This window comes from Lagopus muta, chromosome 7 (genome assembly GCF_023343835.1).
Source record: "Lagopus muta isolate bLagMut1 chromosome 7, bLagMut1 primary, whole genome shotgun sequence".
Lineage (NCBI taxonomy): Eukaryota > Metazoa > Chordata > Aves > Galliformes > Phasianidae > Lagopus > Lagopus muta.
In genome coordinates, this window is record NC_064439.1 from 624,195 (window position 1) to 644,540 (window position 20,346).

Sequence of the window (20,346 nt, forward strand, 5' to 3'; positions counted from 1 at the left end):
AGCATTGCAGCAGTGGGTGCAGTGATGTGATGCTGTGTGTTGCAGTTCTACATACTGCACTGCTGGATGCACGGTTGCGGCACCAGATGTTGCACAGTTGCAGCGTTGCTCTGTTGCAACATAAGCTGCTGCACACTTGCACTGTTGAAGAACAGGCAGTTGTGCTGTTGCGCTGTTGCACAGTTGTAGGGGGGGCTCTTACACTCTTGCAGAGTTGCAGTGTTGCAGAACAGGCTGTTTTGCTACTGCACTGTTGCAGTGCTGCAGTGTTGCATTGCAGCATATTATGCTGTTGTGCTGTTGCACTGTCTCACTGTTGCAGCTCAGACTGCATTGCTGCACCGTAGCACTGCTGCAGCTCATGCTGTTGCACTGTTGCTCTGTCGCACAGTTGCACTATTGCAGCTCGGGCTGTCACAGCGTTGCACTGTTATGCTGTCACACCATCGTGGCTCAGGCTGCTGCAGGGTTGCATTGTCACACTGTTGCAGCTCAGGCTGTCACGCTGGCACAGTGACGCACTGTTGCAACTCAGGCCATTGCAATGACACGCTGTCACACTGTCGCACCGTTGCGGCTCAGGCTGTCACACTGACGCACTGTCGCGGCTCAGGCTGTCACGCCGTCACACTGCTGTCGCTCAGGCTGTCGCGCCGTAGCGGCTCAGGCTGTCTCCCTGTCGCACTGTCGCGCCGTCACAGCCTCGCTCTGTCGCACCGCCGCGCCGTCGCACGGCGCCATCACGCACCGACTCCTCCCGGCCGCCAGGTGTCGCCGCGGCCCCACCCCGCCTCTCCCAGCATGCACCGCGCTCGCGCCATGGCCGCTCTGCTCCGCCGCTGCTGAGAGGCGCCGGGCCCGCACCGCCGCCGCCGCTGCCCCGCCCCTCCCCGCCCCGCCCGGCTCCACCCGGCCCCGCTCCGCTCCGCTCCGCTCCTCCGCTCCGCTCCTCCGCTCTCGCAGGGCTATGGCCGAGTGGGCCCCCGCTCAGGTAAGCGTTTCCCGCCCCGCTCCGTGCCCGATCTCCTCCGCCCTCCCCGCTTCCCGCGGAGCCGTCCTGCGGGCCCGGCCCGTCTGCCCACGGCCGTGTGTCCGTCCGTCCCCAGGACCTGGAGTGGGCCATGGAACCCCAGGAGCTGTCCCTGGAGCAGCCCTTGGCCGCCCCCGAAGAAGGGCCCGGCGGGGAGGCCGAGCTGCCCGCCGCCGAGATCTCGGTGACGCTGGTGACAGAGGTGCAGGCCGTGGACAGGAAGGTGGAGGCGCAGGCGGCCCAACTGATGAACCTGGAGGGCAGGATGAGGATGGCCGAGAGCAAACTGATAGGCTGCGAGAGGACGGCTGTGGAGTTCGGCAACCAGCTGGAGAGCAAATGGACGGCCCTGGGCACCCTCATCCAGGAGTACGGGCAGCTGCAGAAGAGGCTGGAGAACATGGAGAACCTGCTGAAGAATAGGAACTTCTGGATCCTGCGGCTGCCCCCTGGGGCCAAGGGGGAGGTCCCCAAGGTAACGGGGCCATGAGCCATGTCAGAGACCTCTGGGCTGTGTCAGAGACCTCATCTCACCTCTGTGAGGTGGTGGCAAGGTGGGGTCAGCCTCTGCTCCTGATAGGATGAGAGGTGATGGCATCGCACCATGGCTGCTTGTGGCTAGATATGAGGAGGAAGTTTTTCCGCCAGAGGGTGGTGGGCACTGGAACAGGTTGCCCAAGGAGGCTGTGGATGCCCCATCCCTGCAGGCATTCCAGGCCAGGCTGGATGTGGCTCTGGGCAGCCTGGGCTGCTGGTTGGCAACCTGCACACAGCAGGGGGTTGGAGCTGGATGAGCATCGTGCTCCTTTGCAACGCAAGCTATTCTGTGATTCTGTCATGTTGTGCCAGGGAAGGATCAGGTTGGGTATTAGGAACCATTTCTTCTCAGAAGAGCAGTTGGGCTCTGGCACAGCTGCTCAGGGAGTGGGGGGGGGAGGAAGGGTGTCATCGTCCTTGAGGGTGTTCAAGAACTGTGAGGATGTGACATTGTGACATTGAGGGATGTGGATTGGTGAGTGTGTAGTGAAGAGCTGGAGTTGGACGTGGGGATCCCAGAGGTCTTTTCCAACCTCAGTGATTCTGTACTGTGATACAGAGCTTGTGCTTCAGCCACAAGTTGTACCAGAGGAGGTTTAGGTTGGACATGAGGAAGAACTTTTTCTCTCAAAGAGTGATCAGGCACTGGAATGGCTGCACAGGGAGGTGGTGGAGTTGCCATCCCTGGCAGTGTTCAAAAGGTGTCTGGATGAGGAGCTGCGAGATCTGTTTAGTGCTTGTGGTAGCGGTGGTGATGGGAGGACGCTTGGACTGGATAATCTTGCAGGTCGTTTCCAACCTTGTGTTTCTGTGATTCTCTAATGCAGATTCCCAAAACTGTAGGAGTTGAAAGAGGCCTCTGCAGCTCCCCCAGTCCAACCCGCCTATAATGCAGGTGCCCAGAGCAGGGTGCATGGGGAAGTGTCCAGAGGGTTTTGAGTATCTCCAGAGGAGAATCCACCACCCTTCTGGGCATCCTGTGCCAGAGCTCTGCCACCCTCAAACTATAGAAACTCTTCCTCAAGATCAGGCAGAGATATGTGTCTATGTTCCCATTTATGCCCATTGCCTCTTGTTGTGTTGCTGAGCACTGCTGAAAAAATCCTGGCCTCGTTCCCCTTACCTGTTAAACACTTATATGCACTGATGAGATCCCCTCTCAGCCTTCTCTTCTCCAGGCTGAAAAGCGCCAGGGATCTCAGCCTTTCCCTGTAAGGCAGTTGCTCCAGGCCCCAGCCACTGTGGATGATGAGCACGCAGCTCATCTGCTGGTTGGGAACACCAGCACAGGTCCTTCAGTGTGGCTGCACACCCCTGTGCTTGTGCAGCTGGTGCTTGACCCAGCACATGGGTGGGTTGCTGTTTGGGTCAGGCAGAGGGACACGATGTGGGTCATCCCCAAATCCCTGCCCGTATTTGCACTCCCAGTTCTTGTTCAGAGGAGGCTGCAGCAGAATTATGTCCAAAACTGAGCAGGAATTGTGGTGTATGATGTGCAAAATCCGTTGTCTGAAGCATGGGGAGATTGAATAGGGGGGCAAGGCTTAGGCAGGTGGTGGGGGAAAACATCATATCCCTTCACTGAGCTGACAGAGCCGAGCTGAGAGCTGAGCCAGGTGTATGGGGGTTAGAATGAGAAAACATCCTTGCATGTTTTCAACAAGAGGCCCTTGGATCCAGAGGAGGCCACAAAGATGCTCAGAGCTTGGAGCACTTCTTCTATGAAGATGGGCTGAGAAGCCTGGGGGTGTTCAGCTTAGAGGGAAAAAAGGCTCCAGGTAGACCTGTTGTGGCCTTTCTAGTACATAATGGAGCTTATAAATGGGAGGAAAAGAGCCTTCTTGTAGGGGCAGATCGCTACAGGACAAGGGGGGAATGGCTTTAAACTAAAAGAGGGGAGATTTAGGTGGGATGGTAGGCAGGGATTCTTTACCCAGCGGTGATGAGGTGCTGGCACTGCCCAGAGCTGTGGTGCTCACCCCTGCAGGTGCTCAAGGCCATGGCTGGGCCCCGGGCAGCCCGAGCTGTGGGGCAGCCAGCCCACGGCAGGGTGGGTGGAATTTGATGCTCTTTAGAGTCCTTTCTCACCTGAGCTTTTCCATGAAAACAGCTGAATATGTGGTGCTTCTAATTGCAGGTCCCCATGGCGTTTAACGACACCTCATTTAGCTTCTCGGAAGACGAGTGGAAGAACTTGAACGAGTGGCAGAAAGAGCTTTACAGGCATATCATGAAGGGCAACTACGAGGCCGTGATCTCGATGGGTAAAGGCTGGCTGGGGCTCCCCCTGTGCTTTTGGCATCACGGCTCCTCCGGGCTGTGCCTGGTGGATCCGGGAGGGTGGGTGGTGAGAAGTCTGGCCAGCTCTCATGCTGACTTTCAGTAGCAGCCCAGCAGTCAGCGCTTTGCTCCTCGCTGTGTTAGCTGTGCAGTGGATGGATGTCTTGAGCAGTGCAGCGACTCTGCCTTTCTGATGGTCTCTGGCCACCCAGCTGGAGCCATGAGAGGACCTGGGTTATGAGGACGAGGGAAATGAGAGATTTACAGGCTCTGGACGAAAAGGGAGCTTCGTGGTGATGCAGAGGTCCACAGATGTGCTGTGCTGGGCGCCTCGGCTCGCTGCTGCTTCGGATGAGTGCCAGCAGTTCTTCCCAGCCTTGTCTGTAGATCTGCCCTTCCATCAGCAGAACGCTTGCTAGGGAAGGAGAGCACAGTTTGTCTGCCTTGGTGCTCTGCCTCACCCCCAGCCTGGTGCTGGAGAACACTTCTTGTGCACACTGTTGCAGCATCTGCTCCTGCAGGTCTCAGCCTTCTGCTCCACTTCTGATGGCTCGGGGCAGATTGTTCCACGCTGCACAAATGTGCCCTGCTGGCTCCTTCCAGTCCCAACTGTGGGTCTGTGCTGCACCTCACGAGGGCTTCAGGCACCTGTGTGTATTTTGAGAAGTGGTGCTGCCTTGGCTGGACATCCATATGGGAGCGCAGACATCCCTGGCAGACAACCATCCTGCCCTCCAGTTCTGCACAATCCACGTCTTTCCAACATTGTTTTTATTTTTTTTTAATATAAATATTTTTTTGGACAGTCCCTGTGTAGAAGAGAAAAAGGCAAAGGATAAAAACCGCCCCCATTCTCCCTTGTAAAACAACAGTCCTGTTGTCAAGGTGCAGGAATGTAAAAGTCCTACTGGAAGAGATCCGTGGGTCTGAGCCTGGAGCTTAGAAAAATGTATCTGTGCTTAATCTGAAGGTTCCCTTTTGTTTTGATTAATTGGGTTGAAGGCTAGGTCCTCGTTAAGGCTATGGATCCAGCAGAGCAGTGGTGGAAATTAATACCAGAGGCTCACGCTTATTGTTTCAAAATTAAGTTTCCGCTCTCCATGCTAGGGGAAATTTTAATTTTCCCATTTCCCCCACCAAAATCCACAAGCAGCCTGTGACTCGGACGAGTAGGAAGGAACGGTTCTGGCTGTGGCAATCCGGGGCTGGAGGGAACCGTGTGGGGAGGGCACCTCCGCTGCTGCCGCTGGCTGACAGCTCTGGTTCTGACCCCAAGCTGAAGCTGCCATTGCAATGGATCCGCGGACTTTAGCACAGAGGAGAAGAGAGGAGGCCTGAAGGTAAGCACAGATGCATTTTCTTGTTCTGCTCCTCGCGCTGCAGGCTGGGAGGTGCTCCTCACCCGAGCAGAGCGTGCTCCTGCAGCCCGCTCACTGTCCCAGGGCCCAGACAAGGTGAGCGGTGCAGGCATGTGAGAGCATCTTCTCAAGTCTCTTTCCATTACCCGTCCTCCCCAGCAGTGAAGGAAGGTCGGTGGGTGAAGGTTTAAGGTTCTCTGCCCTGAAAGGACAAAGGAAACGTTCTGATTTTATTTTTCTTCTTCTTCTTTTCTTTGCTTTTCTTTTTTTTAACATACAGATACCGCGATTTCGAAACCTGACCTCCTGTCACGGATTGAGCAAGGAGAGGATCCCAATGCTGAGGACCAGGATGACTCTGAGGGAGGAGAAACCCCTACGGATCCCAGCACTGGTGAGATGTGAAGTTCCTGGGTTGCAGTGGGGTGATGGAAAGCAGATGCGGCTCCTACAGTCTGCTTGAGCTCTTCCTCCTGCTTCTGCTGATGAGTGTTGCCAGCGCTGTCCGTGAGCTCAGGAGTGGCTTTGCTCTCCTAGCCAGCTCCTCGCTGCTGCTGTCATCTGTCCTGAAACCCTCTATAAAGCACCTGGAAAGTGTGAGCATAAACTCAGGTTGTTCTCCCTCCTGTGCACAGAGTTCTTCTTCCCCGGTCCCGATGACAACTCGTGGAGTAAATACGAAGATACCCTGGCTGAAAGTCACTACGGTTCTGAAGAAGAAGAAGAAGAGGAAGAAGAAGAGAGCATGGAGGCTCCCAATACATGTGAGTTAGAAGCGCAGAGCTTCACTGAGTGCTGCACAGAGTGGCAGAGGGGCGGCTAGAGATGCTCTCAGGCTCTTGGCTCTGGCTGGGGCTGTCCCTGCAGGAGGCCCTGCCGTCATTGCGGTCTGTGCCAGGCTTGCCTCAGGCTCAGCACGGGAGCTGGATGACAGCCGTGGCAGATGGATGACACACATGCAGAAGGAGCTCTGGTACACAAGCAGCAGGCTGTAAAAGCAGCTGTGGGCTGGCTGGGGGTGCAGGGCACCTGCACAGCGTTGGCTCGCTCAGTGAGGTAGCATGTTTGGCCAGCTAGGAAGTGGAGAGGGCCTGGAGCGTGCAACGAGCGGGCAAGCTTCAATGGCTTTAGCAGCAATGTTCTTACAAGTCTTTTCCACTAATGGGTAAAGTGATATTTTTCACAGCTTTTATTTGTCAGCCAAATGTGAGGCTTTTTTGTGGTGCATCACAAGGCATGTCCTTGTCACTGCCTGTCCCTCCACATCCCTGCTTTGAAGCATGGGGGCACAGAAGCCGCTTGGGGAAGCGCACCCTGCTGGGACGTGGCTTTGGTTTCCTGGCCTTGTTCTCACAAGCAGCCGAGCTGCTGCAGCTGATGCTTTTCTTAAATTTCAGCCTGGTACAAACCAGTCAGCCTGTTTGCAAGCTGCACGTTGAGGTGTTTGGCAAAGCGACGAGCAAATGGAGAGCGCCGTGATGGGGAATGCGGAGCGGTCGCTCTGCTCTGTGCACACAAACATGGGCACACCTTTATCTTTGTGCACTGCAAAACCCCGTGGTTTTTTCAGACCCCTTTCCTATAGCCCCAGATCCTCTGTCTCTTTTCATCCTGCTCGCTGGGGCCATTGGCAGGAGCTCCGAGTTACCTGGGGAGATCAATCAGCCCCGGGTCTAAACACTGTACAAGCCCCAAAAGAAAAGAGGTTTTATTCCCCTTCCCTCTATCTTTTTGTCTCTATTCTGTGCCACATGCTGACGTGGTCTGGTTCATCTCCAACTGAGAAACCCACTCCTTCCCTTTGTCTGGCTGTACAGAGAGGTCTCACCTTCACGCTGTCTGAGCTTTCCCAAGAAGTCAAAATACTTTGGCTGTGTTTGTATTGCAGTTCTGCTTAGCTCCCAGTTGGGACTTGCAGCCCTGTCATGCCAGGTACCGTCTCGAGTGTGCAAAGCAGAGAGTGTGCAAAGCCCCAAAAGAACTGCAGTCTAAATGATGAGGCTGTTCTTATCTCAGAGAAATGACACGAGTGTCTCTGCTCTGTCAGATGCGCAGCAGTGCGACGAGGAAAGCCCTGACAGCCTCGAGCTTCCTGCCTCGTTAGCGGGAAAGTGGGATGATGTTTTCTCCAACCCGGAGGAAGAGTTAAAGCCGAGCAGCAAGAATCGGAGCGGGTCGGGGCCGCAGCAGAGGGGCGCAGCGGGCAACGGGCTGAGGCGCTCCTCGCGCCGCGGGAGGGAACTGTCAAAGAAGGAAGCTCCCGAGGAAATGGCCGCAGAGGAGGGGCCGTACATCTGCTGCGAGTGCGGGCAGAGCTTCCTGGACAAGGAGCTCTTTGCAGCCCATCAGAGAGCGCACGTGGACGAGGAGGCCTGCACTTCCCTGGAAGCCGGGGAAAGCTTCAGGCAGAAATCCAAATCCTCCGCCAAGGGCCAACGCTCCAGACCGTCCAAGCGCGCCAATTCAGAGAAGGGCTCCGGTTTCAAGTACGGCTTCGTCAGGCCGAACAACATGGTGGAAAGGCCCTACACCTGCTCGCAGTGCAAAGAGAGCTTCAGCCTGGAGGTGAGCCTCATCCTGCACCAGAAGCTCCATACGGGGAAGGGCGACGGGCCGCTGACCTGCACCTACTGCGGGAAGGACTTCCGGGACCTCTCCAAAGCCATCCGCCACCAGCGCATCCACACGGGGGAGCGGCCGTACCAGTGCACCGAGTGCGGGAAGAGCTTCATCCGCAGGGACCACCTGCTCAAGCACTGGCGCGTCCACACCGGGGAGACCCCGTACCAATGCCCCGTGTGCGGGAAGCACTTCCGCTACAAGGAGTCGCTGAATTGCCACCAGAAAATCCACTCCCGCAACCCCCGGCCCATGGAGGAGGCCCTGCAGCACAACCTGGAGTCGGCCACTCAAACCAGCCTCTTCTGTTTGAAGACGGAAACCAAGCAGTAGCGACGGGCGGCCGGGGCGGAAGGGCTCGCAGTGACGGAACGGTCGAAGCCGGTGGACGCGCAGCATGGCGAGAGGTGAACTTGTATCGCAGCTAATCCATGTGGTCTTGCTACCAAGCCCGCTTTGTTGAAGCATCTTAGGAATTCCTCTAAAAAAAAAAACTCTGATACGAAGGCCTGGGCACCTCTTCAGCCCCGCGGGGTTACGTGGGACTTCCTTGGCGGCGTAGGCCTCGTATTACTTGTCCCCTACGCAGGTTTGGATATTGCCTGTAGAGAATGCTCCTGAGAGATTCTCCGGGGATCTGTATTTAGCAGGTGTTTCCCCACCTATCTTTGTGCATATTCAGGAGTGACAAGCTTTCGCTTTCATTCTTTTTCTGCTCGTTTCACCACAAGGCTGGACGACGGAGGAAGGGAAGACGCCATTCCCGGGCCGCCGGCCGCCCGCTCCGGCTGCAGTGACGCACCTCGAGCAGCAGCCCCGTGCCACCAGGCTGGGCTGCCACAAGGGGACAGAGGCGAAGCAGGGCCGTGGTTAGGGACGTGGGGCAGCACTTGTCGAAGGCGGAAAAGCAGAGAGGAGAGAGCAGCAAAGTGCAAGGTGAGAAAAAGAAGGCGGAGGAGGAAAGGACGGGAAGGAGAAAGGGCTGAGGACATTGGAGCAGGAGGAGTTGGGAGAGGAGGTGTGGGTGCGCGGAGCAGCCGGGTCTCTGATCCGAAGAGGAGATGTCTGTGTGCTTTGGAAGGACGTTGCTGTCGTTTCCCTGTGGCGTGGGGGAGCAGCGCTGCTGGTCTGTCATAGGAACTCCCATTGGAGAAGGTGGTTTTACTGTTACTTTATTACTGGGTTTGGTCTCACACTCAGGTAAGTTGGACAAGTGAAAGGAACTTCTCCTAACCCCTGTAAAGAGCTGTTCGGTTTTCAGTTAATGTAGAAGTAGGATGTTGTTGTTATTGTTGTTATTATTATTATTATTAATTATTATTATTATTATTATTATACAATGAAATGTGTGGCACTATATTTCACCATGGATCTAAAACACTTCAATGTATGCGGTGACTGACCGGAGTTTTCCTGACGTCCCTGTAAATATCGGTTGACTTTGGCACTCAGTGGTGTTGTTCTCAAGGTGACTGTGAGCAGTGTCTCTTCCGCTGTGTATCGTTGGCTGCTGATTAGTGGTTGTGTTTTGTAATAACTTTTGTAAAGTCTGTCAATACAGTGTTTCCATTCTGAAGCCCTGTGTCGGGTGAGTGATTGCAGCCCTGTTTGCCCCTCTCTCAGTGCTGCACCTGCCTGCTGGTTACCTGCATCTCCACCGAGCCGCACAAGCGAAGCCAAGGCTGCACCTTGAACGCTGCTGGCACAGCCAGAGGTGCATCAACCCTGCTGGATCTCCAGCACTGCCCTCACTGTGTGCCCTGTGTCGCCCTACTGGGCCGCCCCACTGCCGTGTGTCCCCTTGGCACGGTGGTCTCCTCTCCCCGTGATGCAGTGCTGCAGGCTGGCAGTCCCAGGGCCCTGCTTGTAGGCTGTGTGTTGGCAGTGGCTGCAGCGGAAGCTCCGTTTCCTCCTTGTCCCACCCGGGAGCAGCTCCTGGGTGGCTGCCCAGCTCCTGCTGCCTCTGGCAGCCATCCCATCCCGCCGGCCCAGGGTTGAGCAACGTTGCCCCCATCCTTCCTGGTTGGCAGTGGGACGTGGGACAGCAGTGGTGGCCTTGTCCTCAGCCCTCTCTGGCTGATGAGGGTTTGCTAGTGGCACAAAAAGATTAAACCAAACATATACACGATAAATAAATACAAAGACATCTCTGCTGGGGCTCCCAGTCTGGGTCCCTGCTGCCATCGTGCCCCAAAGGCCAGGTGCCCCATTTCAGCATCACAGCAAGGGATGCTGCTTCATCCCGTCCCCCTCATCCCCTCCCTTTTTCCATAATCTGACTGGATGGCGCCCATCCTCACGCCTGGTGTCATGACTGCCCCTCACTGTCAGCCCATGGCGGGGGTCTCCAAAGTCAGGAGCAGGAACAAGGCTTTGTGCACAGTGGGGACCTGGATGGGGCTGGGAGCACGCAGCCGTGCCAGGATGGGATGGGGCAGGGGGGAATTGATGGGGTAGGGTAGATGGGATGGGAGTAAGATGGAGGGGAGGGGGCAAGAGCATGATGAGACAGGATGGATGGGATGGGATGAGAGTGGGAGAGATCACAGTATGGATGGGGTGGGACAAAATGGTGAGAGATCAGATTGTGGATGGGATGGGATAACAGGAGACAGATGGGATAGGATGGGGTGGGAGTAAGATGGATGGGATGAAGGCACGAGAGAGCAGGGTGGATGCGATGGGACAAGGCAGTGTGAGAGATCACAGTATGGATGGGATGGGATGGGATGGAACAGGATGGGACACGTGGGACGGAATGGCTGAGATGGGATATGATGAGCTGGATAGAATGAGACAAGATGGGATGGAATAGAATAGTATAGGGTGAGACAGGTGGGACAGAAAGGATGGAAGATTGTGGGGTGGGATGTAAGGATAGGATAGGGCAGGAGGGAACGGGACGGGATGAGATGAGGAGGGATAGGATGGGATGGGATGGGAAAGAGCAGGATGGATGTGATGGGATGGAACAGATGGGTTGGGGTGGGATGGAATGGGGTGAGAGAATGTGACAGCATGGGACAGGACAGGATGGTGCAGGATGGAATGGGGCAGGATAGAATTGGGGCAAAGTAGATGAAATAGGATGGGACGTGGTGGGATGGGAATAAGATGGATGGGATGGGGAGGATGAGAGAGCATTAAAGCAGGATGAGTGGGGTGGGACAAGGCAGGGAGATCAGAGAGGATGGATGGGATGGGACAGAATGGATGGGATATAATGAAATGGATGGGATGGATGTCATGGGATGTGATGGATGGGATGGGGTGAGAGAACATGAAAACATGGGGCAGAAAAGGATGGGATGGAAGGGGATGGGATGGAAGGGGATGGGATAGAATGTGATGGTCTGGGATGGATGGGGTAAGGTAGAATTGATGGGGAAGGGTGGATGAGATGGGATGGGATGTGATAAGATGGGATGGGACAAGACAGGATGTGAGATCAGAAATAATGGATTGGATGGGATGGGATGAGACAGATGGGACAGAATGGACGGGATGTGGTGGAATGGATAGGATGGGACACGATAGAATAGGACTGGAGGGAAAGAGATGAGATGAGACAAGATGGGACAGGACAGATGGGGTGGGATCAGAGCATAATAGGATGGATGGGATGGGACAAGATAGTGTGAGAAATCAGAGTATAGATGGGATGGGATGAGATGGGATGGGATGTAACAAGGCAGATAGGACAGGATGGAAAGAGATGGGATGGGACAGGGGAGGACAGGCTGGGACAAAACAGGGTGGATGGGATGGGAAGAGGACAGGATGGAATGGGACAGGGCAGAAAAGGATTGATGGGGTAGGGTGGATGATACAGGATGGGACACGATGGGAGGGGATGGGGTGAGACAATGTGACAGCGTGGGACAGGACAGGATGGAAGAGGATGGGACAGAAAGGGACGGGACATGGATGGGACAGGATGGGCAGGGTGAAATTAATGGGGCAGGACGGAATTAATGGGGCAAGGGGGTGAAACTGAATGGGACACGATGGGATGGGAATAAGATGGATGGGGTGGGGTGGACGAGAGCACAACGGGACAGGATGGGTGGGATGGGATGGGACGGAGAGAGAGATCGCAGCGGGCGGATGGGACGGGACAAAGCAGGGCCGGGGCCGCTCGCCGCTCCCGCGGGCAGAGCCGAATCCCCACCTCCGCATCTCTCACGGAGCCCCGACGGCGGCGCGGGGCAGAAGCGAAGGGGGAAATGCCGGGGGCTGAGCGAGATGGGGGGTGGGGGGGGGGGGCCGGTCTCCATGGCAACGCCGCCCTCCGGCCGCCATTTCGCACCGGGCCGCGACGCCGCGGGGTGGGGGCGGGGGGGCGCTCTGCGGGGCCGCCCCGACGGGGCGCGGTGATGCCGTCGGTCCGGCAGGGGGCGCTGTTGCGGCGGAGGGCGCCCCCAGCTCCGCTCCGCCCCGCCCGGCTGCGGCCCCCGGCGCGGCCCGCGCGGCGGCGGACGGCGGCCCGCCCGCCCCCTGCCGGCGCGGCGGGGCAGCGGCGGGGCCGGAGCGCGGAGCGCGGAGCGGCGGAGCCGGGACCCGGAGCCGCTCGGTCTCTCCCCCCCCCCTCCCGCCCCGCACCAGCTCGGCCGCCCCGAGGTCCGGCCGGGCCGCGCCCCCGCCCCGCCGCAGCCCCGCCGCCCCCTCCCCGCCCCGCCGCGCCGCTCCGCACCTCCCCGGGCGCTGCCCGATGCCCGGCGGCGGCGGCGGGCGGAGGTGAAGCAGCGAACGGGCGCCGGATCCTCCCGGCCGCGGCCCCCCCGGGGCACCGGGCAGGGAACAAAGGGCCATGGCCGAGGGGGCTCCCGCTCAGGTAAGGGCCCGCCCGGGGGGGAGGCCCGGCCCCGCAGCCCCAGGGCCGCACGTCGGGGCGGGCCGCGCCGTCGAGGCCGCGGCGGAGGGAGGCGGCCGGGCCGGGCCGGGCCGGGCCTCGGCGTCGGCGCTGCCGTCGGGGGCGGCGCCGGGAGGGCCGCGGCGGGGACGGAGCGCCCTTCCCGGAGCGGGGCTGCCCCTCGGGGCCGCCCGCCAGCCCCCGCGGCCCGGTACCGGCGGTCGGGCCCCGCTTGGGTGGTGGGGGGGGCGGTGGGGCCGTCGGGGCCCCCCCCGCTGTCACCGCTCCCCGTTGCTGCCCGCCCTTCCCCCCTCCTCCCCGTGGTCTCTCGGCCGTCTGCCCCCCGTGTCACCTCCCCGTCCCCATGGCGACACGGCCGGCTGACAGCGGCAGACCCCCCCCGGCCTTCATCCCCGGGTGTCACCTCTTTGTCCCCATGGCGACGGGGCTCGGCCGTCCCTTTCCTCTCCTCTTCACCCCACTGTCACCTCAGTCACCTCCGTCCCCCTGCCCGTCCCGCGGGACTGCGGGCAGCTCGACGCGAGCAATGTGCGGGGACGGCCCTTCTGCAGTAAGGGTGGTCGGCCCCGGGCCATGGAGGTCCCCAACCTGCCGATATCTCCATCCTTTGAGTGCCCCCAACCTCTAGCGGTCTCCAGCCCAGGGGATCCCCAGCCTTTTGGGGTTCCCGGCCGATGGCTGCCCTCACCCCATGGGATTCCCCAACCCTCGGTGTTCCCATCCTATTGAGACCTACCCTGAGGGTCCCCAACCTTTGGGTGCCCTCCAGCCCAGGGGTTCCTCAGACTCTCTCAGCGCCGTTCCCAACCTGTGGGGTACGTCCAGGTATGTCCCCAAGGTTGCAGGCATCCTGCTGACACCCACACCCCCTCCCTGCAGGTTCCGGAGCTGGGGATGCGGCCGCGCTGCCCCTCACCCTTCCAGCCGCGCGCCGGCCCTGAGCGCACCTCCGAGCGCGAGACACAGACGGCAGAGCTGTCCCTGACTGTGGTGACGGCCGTGCAGGCGGTGGAGAGGAAGGTGGACTCCCATGCCACCCGACTGCTGGACCTGGAGGGCCGCACCGGGGTGGCCGAGAAGAAGCTGATCGATTGTGAGAAGACGGCGACGGAGCTGGGCAACCAGCTGGAGAGCAAATGTGCGGCCCTGGGCACCCTCATCCAGGAGTACGGGCTGCTGCAGCGGCGCCTGGAGAACATGGAGAACCTGCTGAAGAACAGGAACTTCTGGATCCTGCGGCTGCCCCCCGGCAGGAAGGGAGAGGTCCCCAAGGTAACGGAGCCCGGGCTGTGGGGAGGGCAGGGAGCTGCTGCGCCCTGAGTCCTCCTTGAGGTGGGGCAGAGATGGGGAGGACAGCTGTGAGCAGAGCTGCTCCCCATTGGGAGCGGGGGGGGGCGCAGGCACTGCCTGAACTTCTTGGTACCCTCTGATGGGAGATCCTTAGAACTAAGGTGGAATTGAGGGAGGAGGTTTCATCTCCAGCTCACACAGCTGCACTGCAGCCATTCACTCCTCAGCACACTTGGAGTCCAAACCAAGGAACCGTGGAGATTTGGCAGAGCTCTCATTGCCTCTGTTTGGTGCTGGATCTGCAGCTCTGTTTGACGCCATATGGTGCTGGATCCCCAGCTCTCACACTGTGTGCTGCTGGATCCCCAGCTCTGTTTGGTGTTGTATGGTGCTGGATTTCCAGCTGTGTTGGGTGCTGTTTGGTTCTGGATCCCCAGCTGGTGATGCTGGTACCCAGGGAAGGAGCACACGATGGAGACCTGCGGGAGGGCAGTGCCTGCCCACACAGCCTGGGCTCCAGAACAACAAAAGGCGCCTGCCATGAATATTCATTCATCTCCTCTTTGAAGGGAAAGTTTGCCTTTGGGACTGGAAAATTGAGTGTTTGCACCCCGACCCGAGTGTGCAGCCATCGGGAGGCAGAGCCAGCATGGTGCTCCTCTCCCAGAGCTCTGCTCCGACCGCATCCTGAATTTATCTGCAGAAATTGTAGCTCAGCAAACAGCCTTAGAAACTGCCGTCCGCTGCTGGGCGATTTGCAGACAATAACGGATGATTCCTCGGGGCCGGGGAGAGCTTTCCCCGGAGTTTTGGGGTAATTGAATCTGGCCTTACGTCAGCTCATCAGCGGGGATGAGGTCTGGCTGCAGTGCCTGGTTTTACCTCGTTTGTCTGAGCAGGTGTTTGTGGTTGCAGGTGCCGGTGACGTTTGACGACGTGTCCGTCTATTTCAACGACAAGGAATGGGAGAAGCTGGAGGAGTGGCAGAAGGAGCTGTACAAGAATGTGATGAAGGGGAACTACGAGTCGCTCATCTCGCTGGGTAAATCCAGGCGCTGCTTCCCAACCTGTGCTGGAGGTTCTGGGCATCCTCCCACTCCTACCAGAAGGAGCCAGACGTCCCATTTTAAAAGGAGACTTAAAAACACAGGGGGAGGTTTCCAGTCCTGCTCTGTTGCTGCTGTGTCGGGTCACCTCTTCCGAAATGCCCGCTTTGTTCTGGCCCTGTCCCACAGAGCCCTCCTGGGCTCCCCCTGAGCTGTTGCCCACCCTGCAGTTGTTGCAGGGGCTTCCCCCCATCCTCTGGGTCTGCTGCTGGTGCTGGCCTGGGGGAAAAGCAAATAGGCTAACGCAGTGTTAGCTGTGATCTTCTGGGGCTTTGTGTGTTGGAGCTGTAAGAAGTGACCGCTCTGGGGCCAGAGATAAAACATTTTGGGTTTGAGGAGAGCCGGGAAATGGGGCATTTCTGTGTCCCTCTCTAGTAACCCCCCTCCATTCCTCTGTCTCTCAACAGACTATGCAATTTCCAAACCCGGTGTTTTGTCCCAGATCGAGCAGGGAGAGGAACCGCGGGTCAGGAATGAGCAGGACTTGGAGGAGAGCGAGATGATGAGCGATGCCACTGCAGGTGAGGCGGCCGTGGGGGGCTGGAGCCCATCCACCCCACCACAGGCAGGACGGGGCCGCGCTCAGGGCTTTGTTGCTGGGAGCTGTGGCAGGGTTGATCAGGAGGAGGAAAGGTTTGGCTGCTGGGGGATTTGACGTCCAGGTATGGCTCAGCACATGAAGCAGGGCAGGCAGAGCCCGGAGTCGGGGAGCCGTCAGTGTGGGGAGCGTTGCAGTCAGAGCACGTCCTCGGGCCGTGTGGGGAGAAAGGAGAGGCAGCTCAGCTCCCACTGCTGCCATCTGAGGGATCCACAGCCTTCCACAACCTGCTCTGCCCATTGCAGGACAGACCTGCAGGGAGGGGGACATCCGGGAGGTGGTGGGCCTGGGAGGTGTTGGGCTGTGTCGCTCTCACCTTCTGCCCACGATCTTGGTCTGGAAAAAGCTTGATGTTAAATGAGAAAATGCCCCAGCCTGGGGTTTGTGCTGGCTGAGGGTGCTGGGCAGAGGACACAGAGTGCTCAGAGCCAGTGGGGTGATTCAGGAGCACTGCGTGCAGCGTTCACGGTGGGACTGAACGAGGGGCAGGGGCACACCGTGCACCCAGGTGGGCACAGCAGCAGGGACGGCCCTGTGGGAAGCAACCAGGGGCTGCTGGGATCCCTGGGGATGACTGCTGGTGTGCATCTCTCCTTGCTGCAGCTGGAATCAGAGTCGTGATCAAAACAGAGGAGCTGCTTCCAGAGGACAGCCCCGAGAACCCAGAGCTGCACGGCATGTCAGGGCAATCGGAGGGCAGCTTCCAGAGCCCAGATGAGGAGGCTGCCTGCGAGAGCCCCTATGGCTCCGTGTCCCCTCCCCGAGAGCTGCCAGGCACCAGCCTGGGTGACCCTTCTGAGTACGTTGGGGACTACAGCGAGATCCAGAGGGTCATCGTGCACCACGGGAGCTGCACAGGTGAGGGGTGCAGGGGTGTGGGAGGAGACACGCACCCAGTGAGTGTGGCCTGGGGGCTGCTGAGCTGCACCGTGGTGGGGATGCAGTGTCCCCAGCACAGCCCTGGGGCTCCCTTTGTGAGCAGCCTTTACCCATGGAGCTGGAAAGGGAGCAAAGCCAAGGGCTTGGGGTGGGGGAAGGCACTGGAGCTGCAGGAATGAGAATGGGGTTTAAGAGAGTCATTTATACACATGAAGGGAGTGAGCAAACTCTGGAGAGAAGAGATGGAAAGGAACCAGAGTCTGATGGAAAGGCACCGAGGGGGTCTCCTGGGGTGTGAGCTCCGCTGAGGGGCAAACCTTGCAGTGTGGGTTTGTGTCCCTGCACACGTGGGCGCATGGGGCAGTGTGGAGGACAGGAATGAGGGCAGCCAGACTGCAATGTGTGCGCTGTGGGGAGGGTGGGTGCAGTGAGGTTGGGGGTGGAGAGAAGTGGAGGTCTGGACAAAGTCCTCCCCTGCTCAGCTGGGTGTGGGACGGGCACAGTGGGCAGCTGCTGCCACCGTGTTGGGGGGCACTGGGGGTATGGAGAAGATGGACCCTCTGCCTTTTGGTGGTGTTAAGATGGAGAGAGCTGCTGAGAGCAGCAGAGCTGAGGCCCTCCTGAGCTCTGTATCTCAGCCCCAAGCTCTGTGCTCAGGGCCAGCAGCAGGTGGGCAGCAGGGAGGAGAACAGCAGCAGCCCTGGAGGATCACAGAACCATAGAATGGCCTGGGTTGAAAAGGAGCACAGCGCTCATCCAGCTCCAACCCCTGCTGTGTGCAGGTCACCAACCAGCAGCCCAGGCTGCCCAGAGCCACATCCAGCCTGGCCTTGAATGCCTGCAGGGATGGGGCATCCACAGCCTCCTTGGGCGACCTGTGCCAGTGTCTCACCACCCTGTGGCTGAAAAACTTCCTCCTAATACCCAACCTAAGTGCTGCCGCTGGGGGAGCAGCTCCTTGGGAATGCTTGTTCTCCATCTGCATGTGTTGGAGGGGAGTGCTGTGCTTCTGAGACAGCCTGGTGCTGGCCACTTCTATTGAGAAACCTGTCTGTCCTTCCTGTGGAGCCTCTCCTGGAACTCAGGGTCCACTGAGGGTGACAGTGTAGGGCACACCATGTGTCACCCAACAATCTAAGCTGTGGGGAAAACCAAAAGCGGTGTCAGTGACACCCGTGGGGGCCCGCTGCCGTCGGCCATCCTGCACATCCCATCCTTTGGGAAGGACGGTGGCCCTGGGAAGCTGAAGGAGGGGATGGTGCTGGGCCGAGCGCTCAGAGCCAGAGGCCGAGGGGCAGCTTCTCTGTTCTCCCTCGCTTGCCGCCTTGCTGCCAGCAGGAGCTGCTCATGTTGGAGGGCAGATGGGGGCTGCAGAGTCCCTTTGGCAGCTCCTAGTGCTCTGAACCCCAGCCGTGTCCCACCTGCAGGGCCGTAACGCTGTTCTGCTTCCTCCTGGCAGAGGATGGCATCGTGATCAAGACGGAGGAGGAGGAGGAGGACGACGTGGACGAGCCGTGCTCCATGTTCTCGGGCCGCAGCGATCCTCCGGTGTTCCCCAGCCACGAGGCCGGGCTGGGCTGCGAGGCGCAGTGCAGCTCCAAGGCGGCTCCCCGCAGCCTGGCGGCCGCCCGCGCACACAAAACGCCGTCCTGCGAGAGGGATGCGGGCGAGATGAAGCCGGCCACGGCCCAGCAGCAGCGCAACCGCACCAGGGAGCGGCCCTACATCTGCCCCGAGTGCGGGAAGAGCTTCATGCTGAAGATCAACTTCGTGATCCACCAACGCAACCACCTCAAGGAGGGCCCCTACGAGTGCCACGAGTGCGACCTCAGCTTCCGCAACAAGCAGCAGTTCCTGCTGCACCAGCGCAGCCACACGCGCCGCGGCGTCGGGGTCCCGCGACGTCCCGAGCACGGCCTCAAAGCCCCGGCGCGGCCGCCGGCCCCGGGGAAGCCCTACAAGTGCTCGGAGTGCGAGAGCAGCTTCAGCCACAAGTCCAGCCTCAGCAAACATCAGATCACCCACGTCGGGGAGCGGCCCTTCACCTGCGGGGAGTGCCGGCGCAGCTTCCGCCTGCAGATCAGCCTCATCATGCACCAGCGGATCCACGCCGGCAAGAACGAGATGGCCTTCCTGTGCCCGCAGTGCGGGAAGAACTTCACGCGGCCCTCCCACCTGCTGCGGCACCAGCGGACTCACACCGGCGAGCGGCCCTTCCAGTGCAGCCAGTGCGAGAAGACCTTCAGCGAGAAGTCCAAGCTCACCAACCACTACCGCATCCACACCCGCGAGCGCCCGCACGCCTGCGCCGTCTGCGGGAAGGGCTTCATCCGCAAGCACCACCTCCTGGAGCACCAACGCATCCACACGGGAGAGCGGCCCTACCACTGCACCGAGTGCGGCAAGAACTTCACGCAGAAGCACCACCTCCTGGAGCACCAGCGGGCGCACACCGGCGAGCGGCCGTACCCCTGCACCGAGTGCACCAAGTGCTTCCGCTACAAGCAGTCCCTCAAGTACCACCTGAGGACGCACGTGGGAGAGTGAGGGCTGCCGCGGCCCCTCCGCCCCTCCTCCGCCGTCTCTCCCTCCCCCCACCCCGGCTCAGGGCATGGACAGCACTCGGAAGCTTTGTGGTAGCGCCGCTGCTCTGCTGGAGGCGGCTCGGCTGATGGGAAATAAATTAATGAGTTAAAGCAAGCGCCGCGCGGCAGAATTCAAAGATTATATATATATAAAATTAACAGAAGCAGCTGATTTAGGGAGAATCCTCACCGTTAGAGAAAAAACAACAACAAAGGAGAGAAAGCTGTACAGGGTGTTTTGCTGGAGTAGGACTCTTAACTGCTTTTTAAATCTACTGTTTGGTTTTTTAATAAATGTGGAGGAACTTTTAATTGGATATTTTTCCCCCAGAGGGCGGTGAGGCACTGGCACAGGTTGCCCAAGGAGGCTGTGGATGCCCCATCCCTGCAGGCATTCAAGGCCAGGCTGGATGTGGCTCTGGGCAGCCTGGGCTGCTGGTTGGTGACCTGCACACAGCAGGGGTTGGAATGAGATGAGCATCGTGCTCCTTTGCAACCCACACCATTCTATGATTCTATTATTCTATGGTAAGAAAACCAATGATCTACATCTGTTCTTCCCATGCTCTGCTGGCAGCTGTGCCACAGAGCTCTGCCAGGGGCTCTGCCCATCCCTGGTGGGATGAGGAGGGTCTCTGTCTGATGAGAAGCACTGAGAGGTGCCTGCCCAGCGCTGGGGGCTGCACTGCGCTCATGGATGATGCCATAGGATAAAACAGGAGTTGCAGCTGAAGGACGTGCTTGTGGCAGGGCCTGGCTCCTCCCAGCACTCGTTGCCGGCCATCCGTCCTTCCAGCACAGTTCCAGCAGGCACTGACCCAGTCCTGCTGCTATGGGAGCTGCGTGGCAGCACGGGATGCAGCTCTGTTCCTGGTTCCAGAGCCTCGGCCCCAGGGTGCACTGTGCAGGGACACCCCTGTGTGTGGGCAGCCCTGGCAGGGCCCTTTGCTCCTCCTCCAGTCCCCGTGTTTGTGACGGTGCGGGGCTCGTAGGGTCACATCTCGTGTTGGATGCTGGAATCAGTGAATAGAGCGAGCACGGGATGAAGCCACCAGGGTTTATTAGCATGGATCCCAGCTCCCAGTGGTCTCCGTTTTGACTTCAAAGGGGAAAAAAGAATTTGGAGTCAGCTGCTTGCCTGGTCATTTCCAGCCCCAGTGTCCTATTGAAGCCCTGGCTGCCACCAATAGG

General features: G+C 59.1%; 3 protein-coding genes across 3 annotated transcripts; 2 read left to right on the top strand and 1 right to left on the bottom strand.

The window, feature by feature from the left end:
- Positions 1–857: 857 nt before the first annotated feature.
- Positions 858–9,360, top strand: LOC125696396 (zinc finger protein 398-like). The gene is made up of 6 exons (XM_048951937.1): positions 858–991; positions 1,107–1,505; positions 3,705–3,831; positions 5,486–5,599; positions 5,841–5,969; positions 7,253–9,360. Exons 1-6 carry the CDS (start codon positions 968–970, stop codon positions 8,155–8,157), a joined length of 1,698 nt encoding a protein of 565 aa, XP_048807894.1. The 5' UTR covers positions 858–967; the 3' UTR covers positions 8,158–9,360.
- Positions 9,361–9,425: 65 nt separating this feature from the next.
- On the bottom strand, positions 9,426–11,841 carry LOC125696401 (uncharacterized). Its single transcript, XM_048951942.1, is given in 9 exon segments — positions 9,426–9,627; positions 9,630–9,699; positions 9,701–9,835; positions 9,837–9,914; positions 10,105–10,214; positions 10,217–10,356; positions 10,358–10,396; positions 10,398–10,461; positions 10,499–11,841. Coding segments are annotated over 9 exon segments (1,143 nt in total). The 5' UTR covers positions 10,845–11,841; the 3' UTR covers positions 9,426–9,466.
- A 659-nt stretch (positions 11,842–12,500) lies between these two features.
- On the top strand, positions 12,501–19,467 carry LOC125696388 (zinc finger protein 777-like). Its single transcript, XM_048951923.1, has 6 exons — positions 12,501–12,658; positions 13,577–13,969; positions 14,903–15,029; positions 15,501–15,614; positions 16,295–16,549; positions 18,030–19,467. The coding sequence occupies exons 1-6, from the start codon at positions 12,635–12,637 to the stop codon at positions 19,115–19,117; spliced, it is 2,001 nt and encodes a 666-aa protein (XP_048807880.1). The 5' UTR covers positions 12,501–12,634; the 3' UTR covers positions 19,118–19,467.
- The last annotated feature ends 879 nt before the right edge of the window (positions 19,468–20,346 follow it).